The sequence below is a fragment of the Agelaius phoeniceus genome, chromosome 1 (assembly GCF_051311805.1).
Source record: "Agelaius phoeniceus isolate bAgePho1 chromosome 1, bAgePho1.hap1, whole genome shotgun sequence".
Classification (NCBI taxonomy): domain Eukaryota; kingdom Metazoa; phylum Chordata; class Aves; order Passeriformes; family Icteridae; genus Agelaius; species Agelaius phoeniceus.
In genome coordinates, this window is record NC_135265.1 from 1198592 (window position 1) to 1218043 (window position 19452).

The 19452-nt window shown below is 51.6% G+C and overlaps 1 protein-coding gene across 1 annotated transcript; it reads left to right on the plus strand.

The window, feature by feature from the left end:
• The first annotated feature begins 91 nt into the window (after window positions 1-91).
• CCDC12 (coiled-coil domain containing 12) lies at window positions 92-17794 on the plus strand. Its single transcript, XM_054633519.2, has 7 exons — window positions 92-267; window positions 7859-7929; window positions 14446-14525; window positions 15824-15885; window positions 16330-16364; window positions 16750-16826; window positions 17088-17794. The coding sequence occupies exons 1-7, from the start codon at window positions 142-144 to the stop codon at window positions 17165-17167; spliced, it is 531 nt and encodes a 176-aa protein (XP_054489494.1). The 5' UTR covers window positions 92-141; the 3' UTR covers window positions 17168-17794.
• The last annotated feature ends 1658 nt before the right edge of the window (window positions 17795-19452 follow it).

The window sequence follows — 19452 nt, forward strand, 5'->3', positions numbered from 1 at the left end:
ATTTAATGGAGAATTTTTTTCCTTCCCCCTCCCCAAACCCCCCCAATCGATTGCTCGCATCGATACGCTCGGCTCTCGGCGCGCCCGGCCTGCCGCGCATGCGCGCTGCGCGCTGTACGGCAGCGGGACGCGGGGTACAAGATGGCGGCGCCCGGGGGTGGCATGGAAGCCGCGGAGGAGCCCGAGGGGTTCGTGCTGGGGCGGCTGGAGCAGGAGGCGCTGAAGCGACGGGAGCGGCTGAAGGCCCTGAGGCAGCGCACGCTGCAGGTCGGGCCGGGCTGGGCGCTCCGAGGGCGGGGGGAGCCCCGGGAGGGGCCCACGCTGGGGCCGAGGCTGCGGAAGGGGCCTGGGCAGAGGCCTTAGGGTGCCGGGGACAGGCGGAGGATCCTGAGATTTTTGGGATATTTGGGATTCTCAGTGCTTTGGGTGCGATAGGGTTTGGGGATCCTGAGATTTTTGGGATATTTGGGATTCTCAGTGCTTTGGGTGGGACAGGGTTTGAGGGTTTGGGGTCCCAGAGGGTCTGGAATGGGGCTGGGGGAGAGTCAGAGGATCCCATGTGGATCCTGAGTTATTTGGGATACTTGGGATCCTCTGTTATTTGAGTGGGACAGGGTTTGAGGATCCTGAGGTTTTTGGGATATTTGGAATCCTCAGTGCTTTGGGTGGGTTTGGGGTCCCAGAGGGTCTGGAGTGGGGCTGGGGGTGTCAGAGGGCCTGATGTGGATCCTGAGATTTTTGGGATCCTCAGTGCTTTGAATGGGACAAGATTTGAGGATCCTGAGATTTTTGGGATATTTGGGATCCCCAGTGCTTTGGGGTGGAACAGGATTAGAGGATTTTGGGGTCCCAGAGGGACTGGGGGTGTCAAAGGGTCCCCCATGGATCCCGAATTTTTTGGGATGTGCTGGGAAAGAGGATCTGGCCCTTCCCAGCCCTCGGCCCCTCCATGTGCAGCCTCTGGGATATTTGGGGTGCTGCTCCTGGGACAGGGTGGAATTCCCAATCCCATGGGTGGGTGTGGGACCTGGATCAGTGCTGGGAATGGTTGGACTCCATTCCAAGGCTTTTCCAGCCTCGAGAATTCCATGATTCCAGAACTCTTCCCATCACCAATGGAGGCAAAATCTTGGGAAAAGCCCCATTCCAATGATTTTCCTTCTTTTCCTTGAACAGGATCTCCCTGTTTCCTGCCAGGGAGGGTTAATTCCTAAAAAAAAAAAACCCAGCAGAAAATCCCCAGGATTGGATTTTCCTGCTGCCATTCCCATCTCCATGGCAATGCACACGGAGATTTCCCTAATTCCCCCTTCTCATCCCTCTCCATTAAAAAAAAGGATTAAAATCTCCTTGGGATCCCAAAGCCCATCCCAGGCTCCTTTCATCTCCTGCAATTCCAGCTGGATTTGCCCTTTTTGCCAGAGCTTTGGGATGGGATCCATGGAAATGAGGAGTGACACTTTGGGATGAGCTCAGGGCTGGGGATGCTGTGCCAGAATTCCCAGTGGGAATTCTCTGTGGCTTCTCCTGCTTCTTTCATGGGATGCTTTGGTGGGAAGGACCTTCAAGGTGATCCCATTCCTCTAGGGCAGGGAATTCCAAGCAGCTCTTTGGTTTTTCACAGAGAATTCCTGGTTTTCCAGGGATGGAAAGCTGAGAGCAGGAAAGGAAAAATGGTGGGAAAGAAATTTTTCCAACTAGGCGGATCCAGTGCCATTCCAGAGGGATGGACAGCTCCAAGCTCCAGGAAAAGATCTGGGATATAGAGGGGGAACTTTGGAAGATTCTGGGAGAGCTCAGCCATTCCCAGCCCTTGGAGAGAAATCTGGGAATTCTGTTGTGATGTGGAAAAGGTTTGGGTTGAAATTCCTGCTTTATTAAACCTTGGAGAATCCCAGATTTCTTTTCGGAAGGGACCTTAAAGCTCATCCAGTTCTGTGGGCTGGGAATTCCAAGCAGTTCCTGTAGAGCTCTTTGGTTTTTAACAGAGAATTCCTGGTTTTCCAAGAATGGAAAGCTGAGAGTGGGAAAGGAAAAATGGTGGGAAAGAAATTTTTCCAACTGGGTGGATCCAGTGCCATTCCAGAGGGATGGACAGCTCCAAGCTCCAGGAAAAGAGCTGGGATATAGAGGGAAACTTTGGAAGATTCTGGGAGAGCTCAGCCATTCCCAGCCCTTGGAGAGAAATCTGGGAATTCTGTTGTGATGTGGAAAATATTTGGGTTGAAATTCCTGCTTTATTAAACCTTGGAGAATCCCAGATTTCTGTTGGGAAGGAGCCTTAAAGCTCATGCCATTCCTGGGGCAGGGAATTCCAAGCAGCTCTTTGGTTTTTAACAGAGAATTCCTGGTTTTCCAAGGATGGAAAGCTGAGAGTGGGAAAGGAAAAATGGTGGGAAAAATATGGTGGAAAAGAAAAAAACTGGTGGGAAAGAAATTTTTCCAACTGGGAGGATCCAGTGTCACTCCAGAGGGATGGAGGACAGCCCCAAGCTCCTGGAAAAGAGCTGGGATATAGAGGGAAACTTTTGCTGGAAGATTCTGGGAGAGCTCAGCCATTCCCAGCCCTCAGGGAGAAATTTGGGAATTCTGATGTGGAAAGTATCTGGGTTGAAATTCCTGCTTTATTAAACCTTAGAGAATCCCAGATTTCTTTTGGGAAGGGGCCTTAAAGCTCACCCAGTTCCATGGGCAGGGAACCCAGAACATTCCAGGCCTGAAATCCATAGGGGAGCAAACCTGAGGCTGTGATTCCAGCAGGATCCCAGTTTTTAATGGGAATGAATGCTGGATATTCCAGGAGGAAACACCCCAGGACAATCTCAAGCTGGTGAAAATTCCAGCAGTTTTTGTGGAGCAGCTCAAGGTCCTTGGGAAGCTTTTCCTGCCTTTTTTTTGGGGAGATGTGAAAGGCTTTTCCTGGCTTTTATCCCTCTCCTTTATTCCCAGTTGGTTCCATTCCCTTTGACAGCTCATCCCTTTGTTTTCCAGCCTTAATTCCAGCAATGCAAATGATCCCAAGCTTCAGATCTCTGGGAAACATTTCAAGGTCAAAGGATATTCACTGGGAAAAAAAAAATCCTTGGAATTCCCAATTCCCAATCTCCCATCCATGCCTGCCCTCTGGCACTGGGAGCCATTCCCTGTGTCCTGTCCCTCCATCCTTGTCCCCAGTCCCTCTCCAGCTCTCCTGGAGCCCTCCAGGCCCTGCCAGGGGCTCTGAGCTCTCCCTGGAGCTGCCTCTTTTCCACGCTGGGCATTCCCAGTTTTCCCAGAGCAGAGGGGCTCCAGCCCTGGGAGCAGCTCCATGGAATCCTCTGGATTTGCTCCAGCAGCTCTGAGCCCTTCCTACCCCGAGGATCCCACCCCTGGATCTGTGGGATCCCATCCAACCCCCCTCTTATTTCCAACATTCCCGAGCTGGGATTGTTGGGAAGAGCCTCCAGGATGAAGCATTTCCTGTGCTCCAGCCCTTTCTGACTTCCCTAAAAAAGCCTGGACAGGAACGGATCCTTCGGAGCTCTCCGGGTGTTTTATCCTGGCTGGAAAAACTTCCCTGGGCTCTGTTTCCACAGCAACACTTTTCCCAAGCCTTGGGCTCTGGATCACGAGGAGCTTTGCTCTGGGGAAAAACAAATCCCAGCATGAAAAAAAAATCCAGGAAAAACAAGGAGAGAAGGAGCCAAAGTGTGGGACTGTCCAGGGTTTTGAGAAAGCAGGGAGAGGGCGGAAAAGCAGGAAAAGCCTGAGGAAAGGAGCAGTGCCAGCCCTTCCTCCTGCTGGGAAGGTGTGGAGGAGCAGGGATGTGGCTCTGGAGCAAATCCAGCCAGGAACAAAAGCTTGGGATGCAGCCAGAGGAGTTCTTCCAGCTCGAGGAACAGCACAGGGAATGCTCCGGAGCGGGGAGGAGGGAAGGAGCAATGGGAGACCCTTCCTTCCCACAAAAACACGGCAAAGCTCCGGCTTTTTAAGGATTGGGGGGTAAAAAAGCAGGAGAAGGAGATGTGGGGGTCTTGGATGAGGAGTTTTGGGATGGGAGAGGGAATCTGAGCCTGGAATTCCCACAGTGAGCTCACCAGGGTTTTGCTGAGGGATCCTTTGGGAAGATCCAGCAGCATCCCCACGGATCTTAAAAGGAGAGGAATTCCCAGGGAATTTTCCTTGGGAATTTCTAGGGAATTTTCCTTGTGAATTCCCAGGGAGTTTTCCTGGGAAATTCCCTCAGAGTGGGACTTTGAGCCATCAAATCCCACAGAATTCCACAGCAAGGGCAAAAGGAAAAGGGGAAAAGCTGGAAATCTGGGAAGTGCCCAATGGGAAATGCCAAATATTGTCCCAGCAAGGAATTTTCTCCTTAAGTTATGGGAAAAGTCCCTCATCCCCCAATTTCTACAGAAAGAAAGGAAAAGTGGGAATCCCAAAGCAGGAATCCCTACATTCCCAGATTTTCACTTAAATTCTCTGGATAATCCTGGAATATAAAAGCTTTCCCACAGCCCAGCCTCTGCTGGATTCCCTCAGGAATCCAAGCACTGCAGACAAAGGAGCAGCTTCCCATTTTTTTGTGGAATTTCCACACAGGAATCTCATTATTCCATTGATTTGTTCTCCTCTCCCATTATTTTTTTCCACTTAAATATTTTTGGAGAATTTTCCTCAAGGGAATCTGATCGAAAAACTGAAGGAGCAGACAGAAGCAATTCCCTTTTCCCCTGTTTTTGTTGCCTCCAACCTGGAGAGAATCTGAAAAAACCTGGATTTTTTCCACCGGCAGGACACAGTCCAGGTTTCTCCATGAACATTCCCATTGTTTTCAGTGGGAATAACCCCAAATTCCATGCAAGAGTGACAGGAAATCCCCAATTCCTGGCTGGGATGGAATTCCCAGAGCAGCTGTGGCTGCCCCTGGGTCCCTGGCAGTGCCCAAGGCCAGGCTGGAGCAGCCTGGGGCAGTGGGAATTCCCTGCCCATGGACTGGGATCATCCTTAGGATCCCTTCCAGTCCAAGCCTTTGTGTCCATGGGCTCAGGAGATGTTGGGAATTCAGCTCTGGGAATTCAGGAGTGCCCCAATCTCCTTCCAGCCTGTGCCCTATTCCATAGGAATAAAACTGGGATAAGAGCAGTGTCTGCAGTGCCCATCCCTGCTGCCATTCCTGGGAAATCCAGAGCTGTGCCGGCTTCTTTCCTGCCTTTTCCTTCCTGCCCTTTTTTCCCCACCATCTTTCCCTCACGATTTTTTCCCCCACCATTTTTGTTTCCCTTTGTTTTTTCCCTTCCCTTCTTCCTGCCCTTTTTTCCTTTCCCTTGCCCTTTTTTGCTCTCACAATTTTTCCCCTGCCATTTTTATTTCCCTTTGTTTTTTCCTTCCGCCCTTTTTCCCTCACCATTTTTCTCCCCTCATGATTTTCCCCCCCCATTTTTGTTTCCCTCTGTTTTTTCCCTTCCTTATCTTCCCACCCTTTTTTCCTTTCCCTCACAATTTTTCCCCCGCCATTTTTATTTCCCTCTGTTTTTTCCTTTCCCGCCCTTTTTCCCTCACCATTTTTCTCCCCTCATGATTTTCCCCCACCATTTTTGTTTCCCTCTGTTTTTTCCCCTCCTCTTTTTCCTTCCCGCCATTTTTCCCTCACGATTTTTTCCCCCACCATTTTTGTTTCCCGCTGTTTTTTTCTTTCCCTCACCATTTTTTTCCCTCACCATTTTGTTTCCCTCTGTGTTTTTTCCCTTCCCTGTCTTCCTGCCCTTTTTTCCTTTCCCTCATCATTTTTTCCCCCTCACCATTTTTTTCCCTTATGATTTTTCCCCCCGCCATTTTTGTTTCCGTGTTTTTTCCTTTCCCTCACCATTTTTGTCCCTCACCATTTTTGTCCCTCACCATTTTTGTCCCTCACCATTTTTGTCCCTCACCATTTTTTTCTCTCACGATTTTCCCTCACCATTTTTGTTTCCCTGTTTTTTCCCTTCCCTGTCTTTCCTTTCCCTCACCATTTTTTCCCTCACCATTTTTTTCTCTTATGATTTTTTCCCCTCCCCATTTTTTCCCTTTCCCTCCCCATTTTTGTTTCCCTGTTTTTTTTCTTTCCCGCCCTTTTTCCCCTCACGATTTCCCCCCATCATTTTTGTTTCCCTCTGTTTTTTCCCTTCCTTATCTTCCCGCCATTTTTCCCTTTCCCTCACCATTTTTTCCCTTCCTGCCATTTCTGTTTCCCTGTGTTTTTCCCTCCCCTTTTTCCCTTCCCACCCTTTTTGATTTCCCACCCTTTCTCCTTTCCCTCCCTTTCCCCCCCCAGCTTCCCTGGAAATTCTTTGCCTCGATTTTCTAGGAATATCTCCAAGCCTTTAAAAAACTCCAGATTTAATGGGAAGGAAGCCAGAATTGGGAATTTTGGGCAAGCTTGTGGCAGGATTGGAATATCCAATATTCCAACACCCAGGGAAAAGCAGGAATTGTCAGGAGTGGGAGTAGCCAGAGCTCCCTGGGAATATTTGTGCCAAGTATTTCCTTGTCTTGGAGCCCTCTGGATAAAATTCCAGCAGGAGTGAGGGGAATGCAGCTCTGGAGCACGAGGAGAGGAGTGGGAAGGGACTCAGGGTGTGGGAAGGGACTTGGAATTCCACGGATTCAAGGGTGGCCAAACATTACCCAGCTCGGAGCTGCAGCAGGGAATTCCAGAGGGCTCTTCCCAGTTTTATTGAATTTATAGAGCAGGGAATTCCTGGGAGTATCCCAAAAGTTTTAATGGACTTAAAACAGGGAATGAAAACGGGATTAAATTGGGATTTTTGGGCTGATTATTGTTGGTTTTCCTTTGAAAAAAAAGGGGAATATTTTCCTTGCCCTCGGAACAGGAGCTGAACCTGAACAGTTCCAGCCCTGGCTCCCTCCCCTGTTTGCTGGGAATGTAATTTTTAACCTGGATTGTGGGACAGAGTTTGGAAGAAGAGGGATCCAGGGAATGAGTCAGCAGTTTGGGAAACATTCCCAGGCCTGGATAATACCAGGATCCTGGAGCTGGCGTTGGGAGAGGGACTTGGGATAAGGGATAGGAGGCAGGGAATGGATCCCAGTGCCAGAGGGCAGGGAGAGGTGGGATGTTGGGAATTCCCAGGGAATTCCATGGCTGCCTCATCCCTGGCAGTGTCCAAGGCCAGCTTGGAGCACCAGGGACAGTGGGAATTCCCTGCCCATGAATAGGATCATCCTTAGGATCCCTTCCCATCCAAGCCTTTAGGGAAAATTGGGAATTCAGCTCTGGGAATGGAGAGGGCTAAAATCTCCTCATTCCCAATCATTTTCCATGGAAATAAAAGTCAGGATCAATGGAGGTTAGCAGTGTTTGCTGTGTCCATTCCTGGGAAATCCAGAGCTGCTCCTGCTTTTTTTGGGAAGTCGGGATGTTCATTTCCTTCCAGGATTCCAGAATTCCATGGCTGCTCATTCCCAGCTCCTCCTGGGCACCATTCCATCCCTGTTCCTGCCTGGACAGTGAATGGAAGAGGGAATTCCTGCTTTTCCTGGGATCTGGTGCTACCCATGGAGCCTCTTTCCCTATTCCAGAAAAGCTAGGTTTTGCTCCAACGTTTTCCTGGAGCTGGAATTCCTTTGTTGTGCTGCTCCCTGTGGGATTCCATGTTTTCCATCCCAAATGATAAATTAGGGGGAAAAAAAAGAATCCTGCTCTGGGAATTCCCAGTTTTTTATGGCTTCTCATCCCTCATTCCCAAATCCTTTCTTATCTCAGAAGTATCCCAGAAGTATTCCAGAAGTATCCCAGTCCCAGAGGATTTTGGGGCTGTTTGTTCTCCTGGTTTTCCAGAGAAGTCAAAATCTGACGGATTATCCCATTTTTTTGCAGAACAAGGAGAGTGGAGAACCCGAATCCAAAATCCCCAGAGAAGACGAGGAAGAGGAGCCAGTCAAGCACAGGTGATTCCTACTTCATTCCCACTTTTCCCAGGAGGGTTTTCCCTTGGATCTCTGTGATTCAATAGGAATTTTCCATGGGAATTTGGTGCAAATCATTTGAGATGAGGGATGGGTGGATTCATCTTGGAGGCAAAATTCCGTGGATCAGGAGGGAAAACCTGGAGTGTTTCCAGAGGCAGCAGGAATGTTGGGAGCTTTCCTGAATTCCCAGCCATTCCTGCTGGGATTGGGATTTTTCCATGGATTTCTGTGACTGTTTTCCCTGGAAAATGGGAGCTGAGGCAGATCCGGCTGATTCCCACCAAGAGTTTTTTTGGGATCACAAATTTGGGTGGAAAATGTGGAATGTGGCCTATTCCCATGGATTTATCCCTAAAAACCTCCTCTGTGGGAGAAGTGAACCAGGAAAAAAATGAGGAAAATCCTCCTTTTTAAAAATATTTTTTTTTTTTTGGGAATAACTCCTTGGAAAAAGCAAATCCTGGTGGAGAAAATCCCACAGGGATTTGGGGCCGGAGGAGCCAAATTTCTTGGGAGAGGGAAATTTCTGTGCTTGGAATTTGTGCCAGAAAAGGCTCCAGAGGTGAAACCAAAGCTCGGGAAGCTCCTGAAAAATGAATGGATCAGGAGCTCTCAGATTCCAGCACTGCCACCGGATCTGGAGCCGATGGAATCTGGGTTGGTTTTCCCACCCCTGTGGATCCAGGCCTGGCTGGAATGAGAAATTCATCCTCCAAATCCCAAAAAAATCCGGGTTTGGGCTGATTTTATCCTAGGAATCACCCTCCAAATTAAAAAATATAATAAAAAAAAAAATCCAGGTTTGGGCTAATTTTTCCTGAGAATCATCCTCCAAATCCCAAGAAAATCCTGGTTTGGGCTGATTTTCTCCTGGGAATGACTGCTGGGGTTGCCTGGAGGGATCTGAGGGCTCTGTGGCATTCCTGGTGTTCCATTGGTTTTCCCATGGATTTTCCTTCATCCAGTGGCAGATCCAGTCAAAATCCTCCCCCTGCCTCAGGATGATTTCCTGGAAAATCCAAGGAAGTTGCAGGTGGAGAGGGGAAATTCCATCCTGGCTTTCTCCTCAAACTCATGGAATTCTTTGGGATTTCCCTCTTTTTTGGGGGAAAACTTCACTTCCCAATGGATTTCCCTGTTTTTCCCACCCTTCCCATCTTCTGGAGAAAAATCTGCTCCGTTTAGGAGTGTTTGAATCCCAAATTTTGCCTGGATAATTCCCAACTTTTGATTTCCTTTTGCTTTTCTTGTGGAATGTCCACTTTTCCCATGGGAATTGGATCTGGAAGAACCCATCCCTTCATTTCCTCTTGGATTTGGATTTCCCAAGGATTTCCCTATGGAAAAGGGAATTGCTGGGCACTGCTGGCCTGGGGAAAAGGGGAAAAATCTGCTGGAATTTCACCTGGATTTGGGAAATGAGGAATCCTAGTGGCTGGAATTCCCTCCAAAGCACTTCCAGGAGCTGGGCTGGATTTTCCAGGCAGAAGGAATTTTGTGGGATAGGGAATGTGATGGTTCAGGGAATAATCCCGTGGTTTGTGGAACAGAATTCCAGGATTTTCACTCCTGGCTGCTCCACTTCAGCTCCATCCCAGCCCATCCAGGTGTGGAATTCCAGGATGGATTGGCTTGGAATCCTTCCTGGATCCTTGGATCCTGAGGATTCTCCACAGGCTCTGGCTGATCCCAGGAATGGCTGGAGAGGGAAAACTCCAGGAGAAGGAGCTGGAGGTCCCTGCCAGGGCACGGAGTCATTCCAAGGATTTTTTTCCTGCTTTTCCCTTTAGTTATGAATGGATTTTGGGAATTCCCTCTCAGCCACTTGGGATATGGGGAAATCCCATCAAATTCCATCCCTGGAAGTGTCCAAGGCCAGGCTGGAGCAGCCTGGGACAGTGGAAGTGTCCCTGCCCATGGAATGGGATCATCCTTGAGTCCCTTCCAGTCAATCCATTCTGGAATTCTGGGATTCTCTCACCCCTTCTCCACATTTTTCCAGGATTCCCTGGGAGATCCCACACCCACCTGCTCTGTGGCATCCCAGTGCTGCCAGGAAAGCTGGAGCAGGGAAAATCCTGGAATGGTTTGGGTGGGAAAGGACCCAAAGGATGATCCCATTCCATGGGCAGGGACAGCTCCCACTATCCCAACCTGGCTTCGGACACTTCCAGGGATGGAGATTCCCAGCTTTTCTCTTCCAGTGGCTGCAGGAAGGACAAGATCCCCTCAGCTCTGGTTTTCCCAACGTTTTTCCCAGCCTGTGCTCCCATTTTTTTTGGCCGCTTCCTGCTTTATTTCCGCTCCACTCCGACCTCCCCATCCCCTTTTTCCTTCCTCATTTTCCTGCAAATTCCCAGCCCTGCAGGCCCTGCTCTTCTCTCAGGAATTCCAGCTGTGATCCCCGATCCAAACCCTGGGAATTCTCTCTGGAGCTGTGAAAAACTTGGATCCTTTGGATTTTTGTGTGGACCAGGAAGCGGAGCCGCTGCTCCACCTTTCCCGGGAAAAGGGTGTGGGAGGATTTTGGCCTTTCCGCCTCATTCCCGCGGGGTAAAACTCTGGATTTGGGAATCAGGGACCTGCTGGAGCCTGGAATTCCCATCCTGCAGCTCCGAGCCTTGGAACTGGGCTCCTTGTGCTCGTCAGAGGTGGGAAAAATGGAGTTAAAAACCCAAGGAAAAGCTTGGAGAGGGATGGGGCAAAAATAATCCTCAATTTCCCAGCTTTAGGAAAAGTGAATCCACGGGGAGCCCTGCCCTTGGACACGGAGTTATCCTTGGAAGTTGCAGCTCCTGGTGAGGGGGAGGAGCGGGCTTGGGAAACCCGATCTCCCTGAGGAATTCCTGCCTCTGGAATGTCACCAGACAGGTCCGGAGCGCTTTTGTTTGTTAATCTCTGCCTCAAAATCCCTCGGGATTCTGCTCCAGAGGGGGTTGGGCTCGCCAGGAGAATCCAGGACCTGATTCCCTTCATCCCGGAGCGTGGAAATCTCAGGGAAGGGCTTTGGGACAAGGAAAATAATGGAAAAAAAAAAAAAAAATCAGGATTAAATGTGGGAGGTGGGAGCTGAGCTGGGGACCCGGGGAGGGTTTGATTGACACTTCCTGGGATCTGCTCCTGCTTGGACACGGACATGGAGCATCCCAGGGATCCCTTCCCATCGGGAATGTGCTCAGGAAAAGGAGTGGGAATGGGTGAAACTGGGAGCTGCCACATTTTGCTCCAAGCTGGAAAAAGGAAGACAAGGATTGAATCCACCTGGAATCTGAGAGCGCCGGGATCCAGGCTGGGAGCATCCCTGAGCTGGCTCCATCCTGAAGGTTCTGATCCATGCTTTGGGATTTCCTCCCTCTGGAGCTGGAGGATTTTCCCTCAGGATGGAGCTGATCCATCCCTAGTGGAGGATCCATGGATCTTCCTGTGATCCCAAGCTCTGGGTGATCCTGGATTTTCCCTGGATTGGGATGAGCCTCCAGAGGCTCCTCCAGCCCTTGGCTCTTCCCAGTGCTCTGCTCTTTTCCAGGGATCATTCCTGGGAATTCATCCACCCCACAGTGTTTTGGGCATGGATTTCTGGGTGCTCAGACTTCCAGCTGCCCATCCTGGGGGAGAATTCCTGGGAATGGGAGCTCGTCTGGAGCATCTTTCTGCTCCCAGTCCTTGTGCTGGGATTGTGGATCTGATCCCGGGAATTCCAGCAGTTATCCCAGCTGTTATCCCGTGGCCATCTCGGTGCTCCCAAGGTGCCTCCAGGGCTCCTTTTGGTTGAACCTCAAGGGTGGAAGTTGGGTTTGGATCCATCCCAACCTGGAGGAGCCGCAGGAAAAACATGGATGAGGTTTGTCCTCGTTCCAGTGTTGGTGTTCCCAGCATGGCTGGGGTGGGAATGGTTTGGAATATCATCCAGCTCCACATCCAGCTTTGCCCAGTTTTATTCGTGGATATTGAAATTCCCAGTGTCCACCTGGAAAAAGCTGAGGTGCTTGGGAAAGCCCTGTGGGAATCCTGATGGATTTGGGATCTTCTCCAGCTCTCCTGGAACCCCTGGATCTCTCCCAATCCTTGCTCCAGCAGGGAGCACGTCCTGGAAAAACAACCGGCCTGGCAAGTTTGGTGTGGAGAGGGGTGGGATTTTTTTGGGATTCCTTCCTTCTGGAGCCACTCTGGGAGCAGGACAGGCTTGGACATGCTCGGGAGCTTGGGCAGGAGCAGCTTTTCCAGGGAAGAGCTTTTCCTCAGGGAGGGCTCTCCTGGATCTCTGCCTGCTCCTCCTTTGGTGCCTTGGGTGAGAAATCCGGGAACGTCGGCAGCACCTGCTGGAGTCAATCCAGGGGATCCCATGGAGCTGCTCCCGGGGCTGGAATCCCTCTGCTCTGGGAAAACTTGGGAATGTTCACTTGGAGAAGGGAAAGATCCAGGGAGAGCTCAGAGCCCTGGCAGGGCCTGGAGGGGCTCCAGGAGAGCTGGAGAGGGACTGGGGACAAGGGATGGAGGGACAGGACCCAGGGAATGGCTCCCAGTGCCAGAGGGCAGGGATGGGTGGGAGACTGGGAATTGGGAATTCCTGGCTGGGATGGAATTCCCAGAGCAGCTCTGGATCCCTGGCAGTGTCCGAGGTCAGCTTGGATCACCCTTGGGACAGTGGAGGAGTCCCTGCCCGTGGAAGGGGATCACCCTTCAGATCCCACCCAGCCCATTCCAGGATGATTCCATGATCTCCATACATTTTTCCTGCTGTTCCAGGAGGTGAAAGCCTTATCCTTATGGAGTGGGATGGGGAAGCTGCTCCTGAAGCAGCTCCAGGTGACTTTTGGGAATAACAACAACAGGAGCAAGGGACCCGTGACACTGGAAGAAATCCCTGTTCCAGCTTTTCCTGGCACAGCCGTTCCAGGTGCTCCTGCCACAAGGATTTTGACAGCCAGGAGGCTTGGAGGAATCTGTGGAATTGTTTGTTCCATAAAAGCCTTGGGGCTGGAACAGTGAAGCACAAGCCAAGCTTGGAGGGGCCTGGTTTCCATCGGGAACACTCCGGGCATTCCGTGCATTCCCGGCGTGCCGGTGCCAAGGGCCTCCTCCCAGAAAAAGCTGGGATCCCTCCTGCTTCCCCAGCCAGGAGCTCTGGCCCTGAGGGAAACATGGATTTGGGATATTCCCCACCCAAACCAGGGAATGTGCCACCCCTGGCAGTGTCCATTGCTTCCCTCTGGAATGCTGCACTCCCCAGATCCTCCCAATTCCTTTTTGGGAGGGAATTCCTGGCTGGGAGGGTGGGGAGGGCTGGGATGGAATTCCCAGAGAAGCTGTGGCTGCCCCTGGATCCCTGGAAATGTCCAAGGATGGGGCTTGGAGCAGTCTGGGATCAGGGAAGGTGTCCCTGCCATGGCCCTGATCCCAAGGGTCACTTCCATTCTGGAATTCCATAATTTACCTCAGGAACACATCCCAGTGTTCCCAGCATTCCCACGGAGTGGCTCAGACTCTTGGCCAGGAGATTCCCGTCCTGGAGCAGGAATGGGATGGAGTGGGGAGGGTTGGATTTTCCACCTGTGCTCTGCTGACTTCCAAGGTTGGATTTTTGGTGCTTTCCTGGTTCTCTGCTTCCCAACCTTCCCAGCTTCTCTTGGAGCCTTAATCCTGGTTAATCCCGTCCTTGGTGGTTAATGAGCTTCACCTCCCTCATTATCCCCGTGGGCTGAGCTTTTCCATGGATCCTGCAGCCTCCAGAGTGTCCTGGAGCTGGGATGAGCTCCTGCAAACTGGATTTTCCAGGGCTGTGGCTTTGAGAATTCCTCTTGAAGCTTGAAGGGTTTGGTTCCAGTGAGGAATCACTCGTGGGAACGAGGGTGTCCAATTATAGCCCAAATTAGACGGGAATATCCTGGGATTGTGATTCAGTCCTGACTCCTGAGCTTCCCTGGAGGAGATGAAAACATGGAAAAGCTTCCAGGTGATGTTTGGGTCCCTCATTCCCTCCGCTCCACCATCCATGTATTCCAGAACTGGGATTTGCTCCCTGATTTTAGCACTTCCAGAAATGATTGGATAACCACCTTGTATCCTAAATAATCTTTTTTTTTCCGCTGTGTTTCCCTGAAATAATTTTTTTCCATGATTTTGGATCTTCCCTGGGGTCTCCATCCCGGGGTATCCCAGTTTTTAGACCCAAAAGGTTGGAGCTAGGTGGGAATTGGGTTCTTCTCCCAAGGATTAGGGACAGAGGATACCCCAGGATGGATATTGGGAATATTCCTCATGGAATGGGGAATGGGAGTCTCCATTCCTGGTGGGATTTAAAAGCCATGGATGTGGCACCAGGGGACACAGATCCCTGGTGGCCTTGGCCGGATTTGATGATCTTGGAGGCTTTTCCAGCCTCAACAATTCCATGATTTCATCCACCTCTGGCTCCTGATTCCAACATTCCCACTTTTCCTGAGTGCCCACTGGGCCATCCCAGACTTTCCTCACTGCTCTTCCCGCTTTTCCCAGGGAGATCAAGCTGCGGAATTACGATCCCGAGGATGAGGAGCTGAAGAAGAGGAAGCTGCCCCCGGCCAAGCCGGCCTCAGGTGGGAGAAGATGGGAACGTGGGAAGGGAAACCAGGGCTTGGGAAGCTCCGTGCTCTTCCCAAGGTGGGAGATCCACTGGGATGAGGTGTCCATGGAGGGGTTGGAATATCTGATCCTGCCACTCTCACACCCAGCATTGCACAAGAGGGGTGGGAATGCTCCCAGGCCCAAATCCAAGGATTCATCCTCGGAGGAGCCTCCCTGGAGGAGCCTCCCGGAAATTCTGGCTGTTTTTTGCTGGATTTATCTTGACGGAAATTTCAGGCAGGAGTTGAGGACGTTGGGCTGGAATTTCCTCACCCGGAACTTCCCTAAATCACCTGAGGGGGGAAATGAAGGAGTTCCCCAGATCCTGAGATGTGGAGTTTTCCAGAATAAATCCCTCGAAAAATGCCCTGAATAAAAAGGGAGGGCTGGGAATGGCTGGGAATTCTGGCACTGCCCTTTTCCTTGTGTTTTTGTAGGAGCTTAAAACTTCCATGTGAAAGGAAAGACATGGGAAGGCTGAAGCTTGTCCAGGGAAGGGAGTGGAGCTGGGGAGTTCCTGAGGGAGCTGGGAATGTTATCCTGGAGAAAAGGAGGCTCTGGGGGCTGCACAATTCCCTGACTGGAGCCCAGGGGGAATTGGGATCCACTCCCAGGGAACAGGGACAGGAGGAAGGGGAATAACCAGGTTGGATATTGGGAAAATTCCAGTTGTCCCACAGTGGTGGAGTCCCCATTCCTGGAGGGATTGAAATCCCTGTGGATGTGGCACTTGGGGACATGGGCAGTGCTGGCCTTGGCAGTGCTGGGAATGTTTGGACTCAATCCAAGAGGGCTTTTCCAACTGAAATTGTCCTTGATTCCACAAAATCCATGTGCTGGATGTGCTCCCTGGTGCCGCAGCCCCTCCGTGGGTGGCTTTTTCCATGAGTGTTTTCCCATTATCCCGGATATCTCCAGAGCTTTCCCCAAGGCCTGGGCTGGAGCTTGACTCCTCCAAAGTGTCCCAGGCCTGGAAATGAGTCAGGGAGAGCAAAATTCCAGACCTTTGGAGCAGCTGATCCCTGCAGATGTTGGGAATAGAGGCCTCGATCCCAACCGGCTTCCAGCTGCGGATGCCGTTTGTGGGATTTCCATCATTCCCAGATAATTTTCAGGAGGGTTTGGATACCAAGGGGATGTACTCAGGTGTGGGCATCGTGTTTTTAAGTAAAGCTGTGGGAATGGGATTTTAGGGAAGTTTTTGGGAGCCGAGGCTGGAGCGCTGGTGGAATTCCCGGTTTTCCAACTCTGATCCTGTTTCCCCATCTAGTGGAGGACACGGTGAAGGAGCAGCTGGAAGCGGCCAAGCCGGAGCCAATCATCGATGAGGTGGTAGGTAAAGCTGGAGCTGGAATTCTTGGGATTGGGAAATCTGGATCTGGAAATCCATGTCGGGAAATCTGGATCTGGGAAATCCGGATCTGGGAAATCCGGATCTGGGAATCCAGATCTGGGAAATCTGGATCTGGGAATCTGGATCTGGGGAGCCAGAGCTGGAAATCCGGATTGGGAAATCTGGATCTCGGAATCCAGAGATGGAAATCTGGATCTGGGGAATCTGGATCTGGGAGATCCAGATCTGGAAATCTCAGTTGGGAAATGTGGAGCTGGAAATCTGGATCAGGAAATCTGGATCTCGGAATCCAGATCTGGGAAATCCAGAGCTGAAAATCCGGATCTGGGAATCTGGAGCTGGCAATCCGGAGCTGCTCTGTGCCAGGTCCAGGCTGGAATGTTGCCTTTGCCTTTCACTGGATGTCTCCTCTCCTTCCCTAGGATTTGGCAAACTTGGCTCCCAGGAAACCCGACTGGTGAGTGCCTATGGAATGCTGCTCCTGGGAAAAGGGGGCTGGAGTCAGTGGGGGGGGCGGTTCCAACCCCTTGAGGTTGTGCTGGAAATATCCAGGAAAACCTGAGCTGAGGGTTAAAAATACCAGGAAAATCCCATGGGAGGTTGGAAGGAGCTGATCTTTAAGGACCCATCCAACCCTGAGCATTCCATGATTCCATGGAACTGGAGAGCCCTCCTGGCTGTGGAGGAAGACACAATTCCCTTTTCCTGCTGATTCTCTGGAATGCTTGTGACCCAGGGCTGGGTTGGTTTCGGAGCACTTGGGAGAGAGAAGGAATTTCCACAGGGAAAGGTGGGCCCTGCCTGGCCATGGAATTGTCCTGACATTGTGGCTCTCCTCCCAGGGATTTGAAGAGGGATGTGTCCAAGAAGCTGGAAAAGCTGGAGAAGAGGACCCAGAGAGCCATCGCGGAGCTGATCCGTGCGTTCCGGATCCGCGGGAACGGGGTGGCTCATTCCAGAGGGATTCCATGATCCGTGCTGGGAGCTCACTGGGCCAGGGAGGGATTGGTGGGGCTTGATCCCTTCCCAAATGGATCTGGGAAGCTGTTGGTCCCAAGGAGCTTCCCAAGGAGGCTCCGGGAGCACTTGGATGGTGCCAAGGGAAGGGTTTTGGGCTCCTGCTCTGAGTCACTCCCAATCCAACCCATCCATCCCTTTTCCATGGCTTTTCTCCCGGCAGGAGAGCGCTTGAAAGGGCAGGAGGGGGAGCTGGCGTCGGCTGTGGGATCAGCAAAGCAGGAGGGAAGCGACTCCGACTGAGGAGAATCCATCAGGAACGGGCTCTGGATGTGCCTCACACGGGCCCCGTGTCCCTCAGTCCCTCCCTGCCTGGGACTGCTCCTCCCTTTTCCCAAACTTCCCCGGTCCTGCTGTGCCTGCAGGAGAGGCAGATCCAAGGACCTGGCTGGCTGCTGAGGAACTTCCATGGAAAACTTTCTGGGATCTGGGGGGGTTGATGGGAGCAGGACAGACCCCCCCCCCCCCCCCCCCCCCCAGTTAGCTGGAATTTCCTTGGAGCAAGGAGAAGTGGGAAAACTCCGGGCTGGGACTGGAAAGGTCAATCCAGACTGGCTGGGAAAGGCGGGAGAGGCCAGCAGCCCTTGGAAAAGCAGAATCATTTCCCAGGGATTGGTGCTCCTGTTCCTGTGACACTCCTTGAGGCTCTGAGTATTTGGGAATATTGATGGCCAGCCTTGGAATTCCTGTGGGAAGGGGCAGCGTGGCTCGGGAATCGTTGGCTGCTCTGCCTCTGGCTCAGTTTAATGTGGGATTTGCTTCGCTCCCGAATTTCCCGACCCTCCAGGAGCATATCCCGCTCCTCCTCTTGGGGGTTTTTTATTGTTAATGGATCTTTTCCTAATAAAACAATTCCATGTGGAAAAAGTTGTCACTTGTCCTGCAGAGGAGTGGGAAGAGGAGCAGTGGGATTGAGACTATGGAAATTGGAGTGGGATTGAGACCATGGAAGTTGGAGTGGGATTGAGTTCATAGAAATTTGAAGAGTAGTGGAATTGGGTCCTTGGAAGTTGGAGGAGCAGTGGGATTCAGTCCATGGAAGTTGGAGGAGGAGCAGTGGGATTGAGGCCATGGAAATTGGAGGAGGAGCGGTGGGATTGAGCCCATGGAAATTGGAGGAGCTGTGGGATTGAGGCCATGGAAGTTGGAGGAGGAGCAGTGGGATTGAGGCCATGGAAGTTGGAGGAGGAGCAGTGGGATTGAGGCCATGGAAGTTGGAGGTGGCCACAGCAGGTCAAGCACAATTCCTGGGATGGGCTGATCCAGGTTATTTTGTGATCCAGGTTCCTGGGGCGATCCCAACCCTGTGCCTCTGGAAAAGGTGAGCAGATGGAATCTGCCAAGCTGATCCTGCATTTTCCCTGGAAAACTTTATTGTAACTCTGGGAGATCTTGCAAGATGGTGCTGGAATCCTCTGGGTTTGATTCCAAAGAGGTTTTATCCCAAGGGGAAGCATCTGCTGCTGACACAAGATTCCAGCTGGGATAAGAAGAGCTGTTCCTGGTAATTCCCACATCCTGCCTCTTTTGTCCTGGCGGATCATTCCCAGGGTGATGGATCCTTGTCTCTGTGCCAGGATCTGCTGCTTCCCACTGCTCCATGCTCTTCCATGAGGATTTTCCACCTGCAAGAGCCCCGTTCCTGCTTCCAGGGGGTGCCTGGGAGCAAAGAGCAGCTGGAAAATTCCCTGATTCCTTCCTCCATTCCCAGCTTCCTTCCTTCCCTGTCCTTGGCTCTCCTGTTCCCGGTGTTTGCAGCCATTCCTGCTCCATCCTCTCCCCGTGGAGGGGCAATTCCCAGGTGTGAGGGGACAACGGGGACATTCCATGGAGCAGTGGGAGAACTGCACCCACCGGGGCCAGGCTCGGTGTTGGGATGTGCCTGTGGATTCCCTCTGGATTCTCAGGTGGGAAAACACCTGGGCTGGGGTCCAACCATCTCCCTATAGGGCGATTTTGGTGGTTTTCCCTGTTTTTCCTTGGATGGGAGACATCCAAGTGCCCCTCACCCTTGTCCTGGGGCAAAATATTTATGGAAAAGCAGTGGGAAGGTTCCATCAGGGAATGCTGTGGTTGCCCCTGGATCCCTGGAAGTGCCCAAGGCCAGGTTGGACGGGGCTTGGGGCAGCCTGGGATAGTGGGAGGTGTCCCTGCCCATGGAAGTGGGATGGATGGGATGATCCTTAAGTTTGCTTGCAGCCCAAATTGTTCTGGAATTCCCTGATTCCATGGAATCTCTGGAACGCCCTGTAGATGTCAGCAGATCCCCATGCACAGAACTGTGCCGTGTCCAGCTGTTCCCAACAGCTGGAACCCGGATGAAGCCAGGCTTTGCATCCCTGACTGGGATGCTGCCAGCTGGAATTCCCATCCATCCATCCATCCATCCATCCATCCATCCATCCATCCATCCATCCATCCATCCCTTCCTTCCCTGGCTGAAGCCAGACCAAAGGTGGGAAGCGGAAGAGTTTTCCCTCATTTCAAGGGGAAAAATTCCCTTTAACCTGGCTCCAGTTCCAGGCACA

Bases quoted from the DNA above. Each gene is read 5' to 3' on its own strand.
- CCDC12 (XM_054633519.2), top strand. From the start codon at position 142: ATGGCGGCGCCCGGGGGTGGCATGGAAGCCGCGGAGGAGCCCGAGGGG. The intron at 15,886-16,329 runs GTAGGTAAAGCT...CTCCTTCCCTAG, and splicing joins AGCCAATCATCGATGAGGTG to GATTTGGCAAACTTGGCTCC. The intron at 16,365-16,749 runs GTGAGTGCCTAT...CTCTCCTCCCAG, and splicing joins GCTCCCAGGAAACCCGACTG to GGATTTGAAGAGGGATGTGT.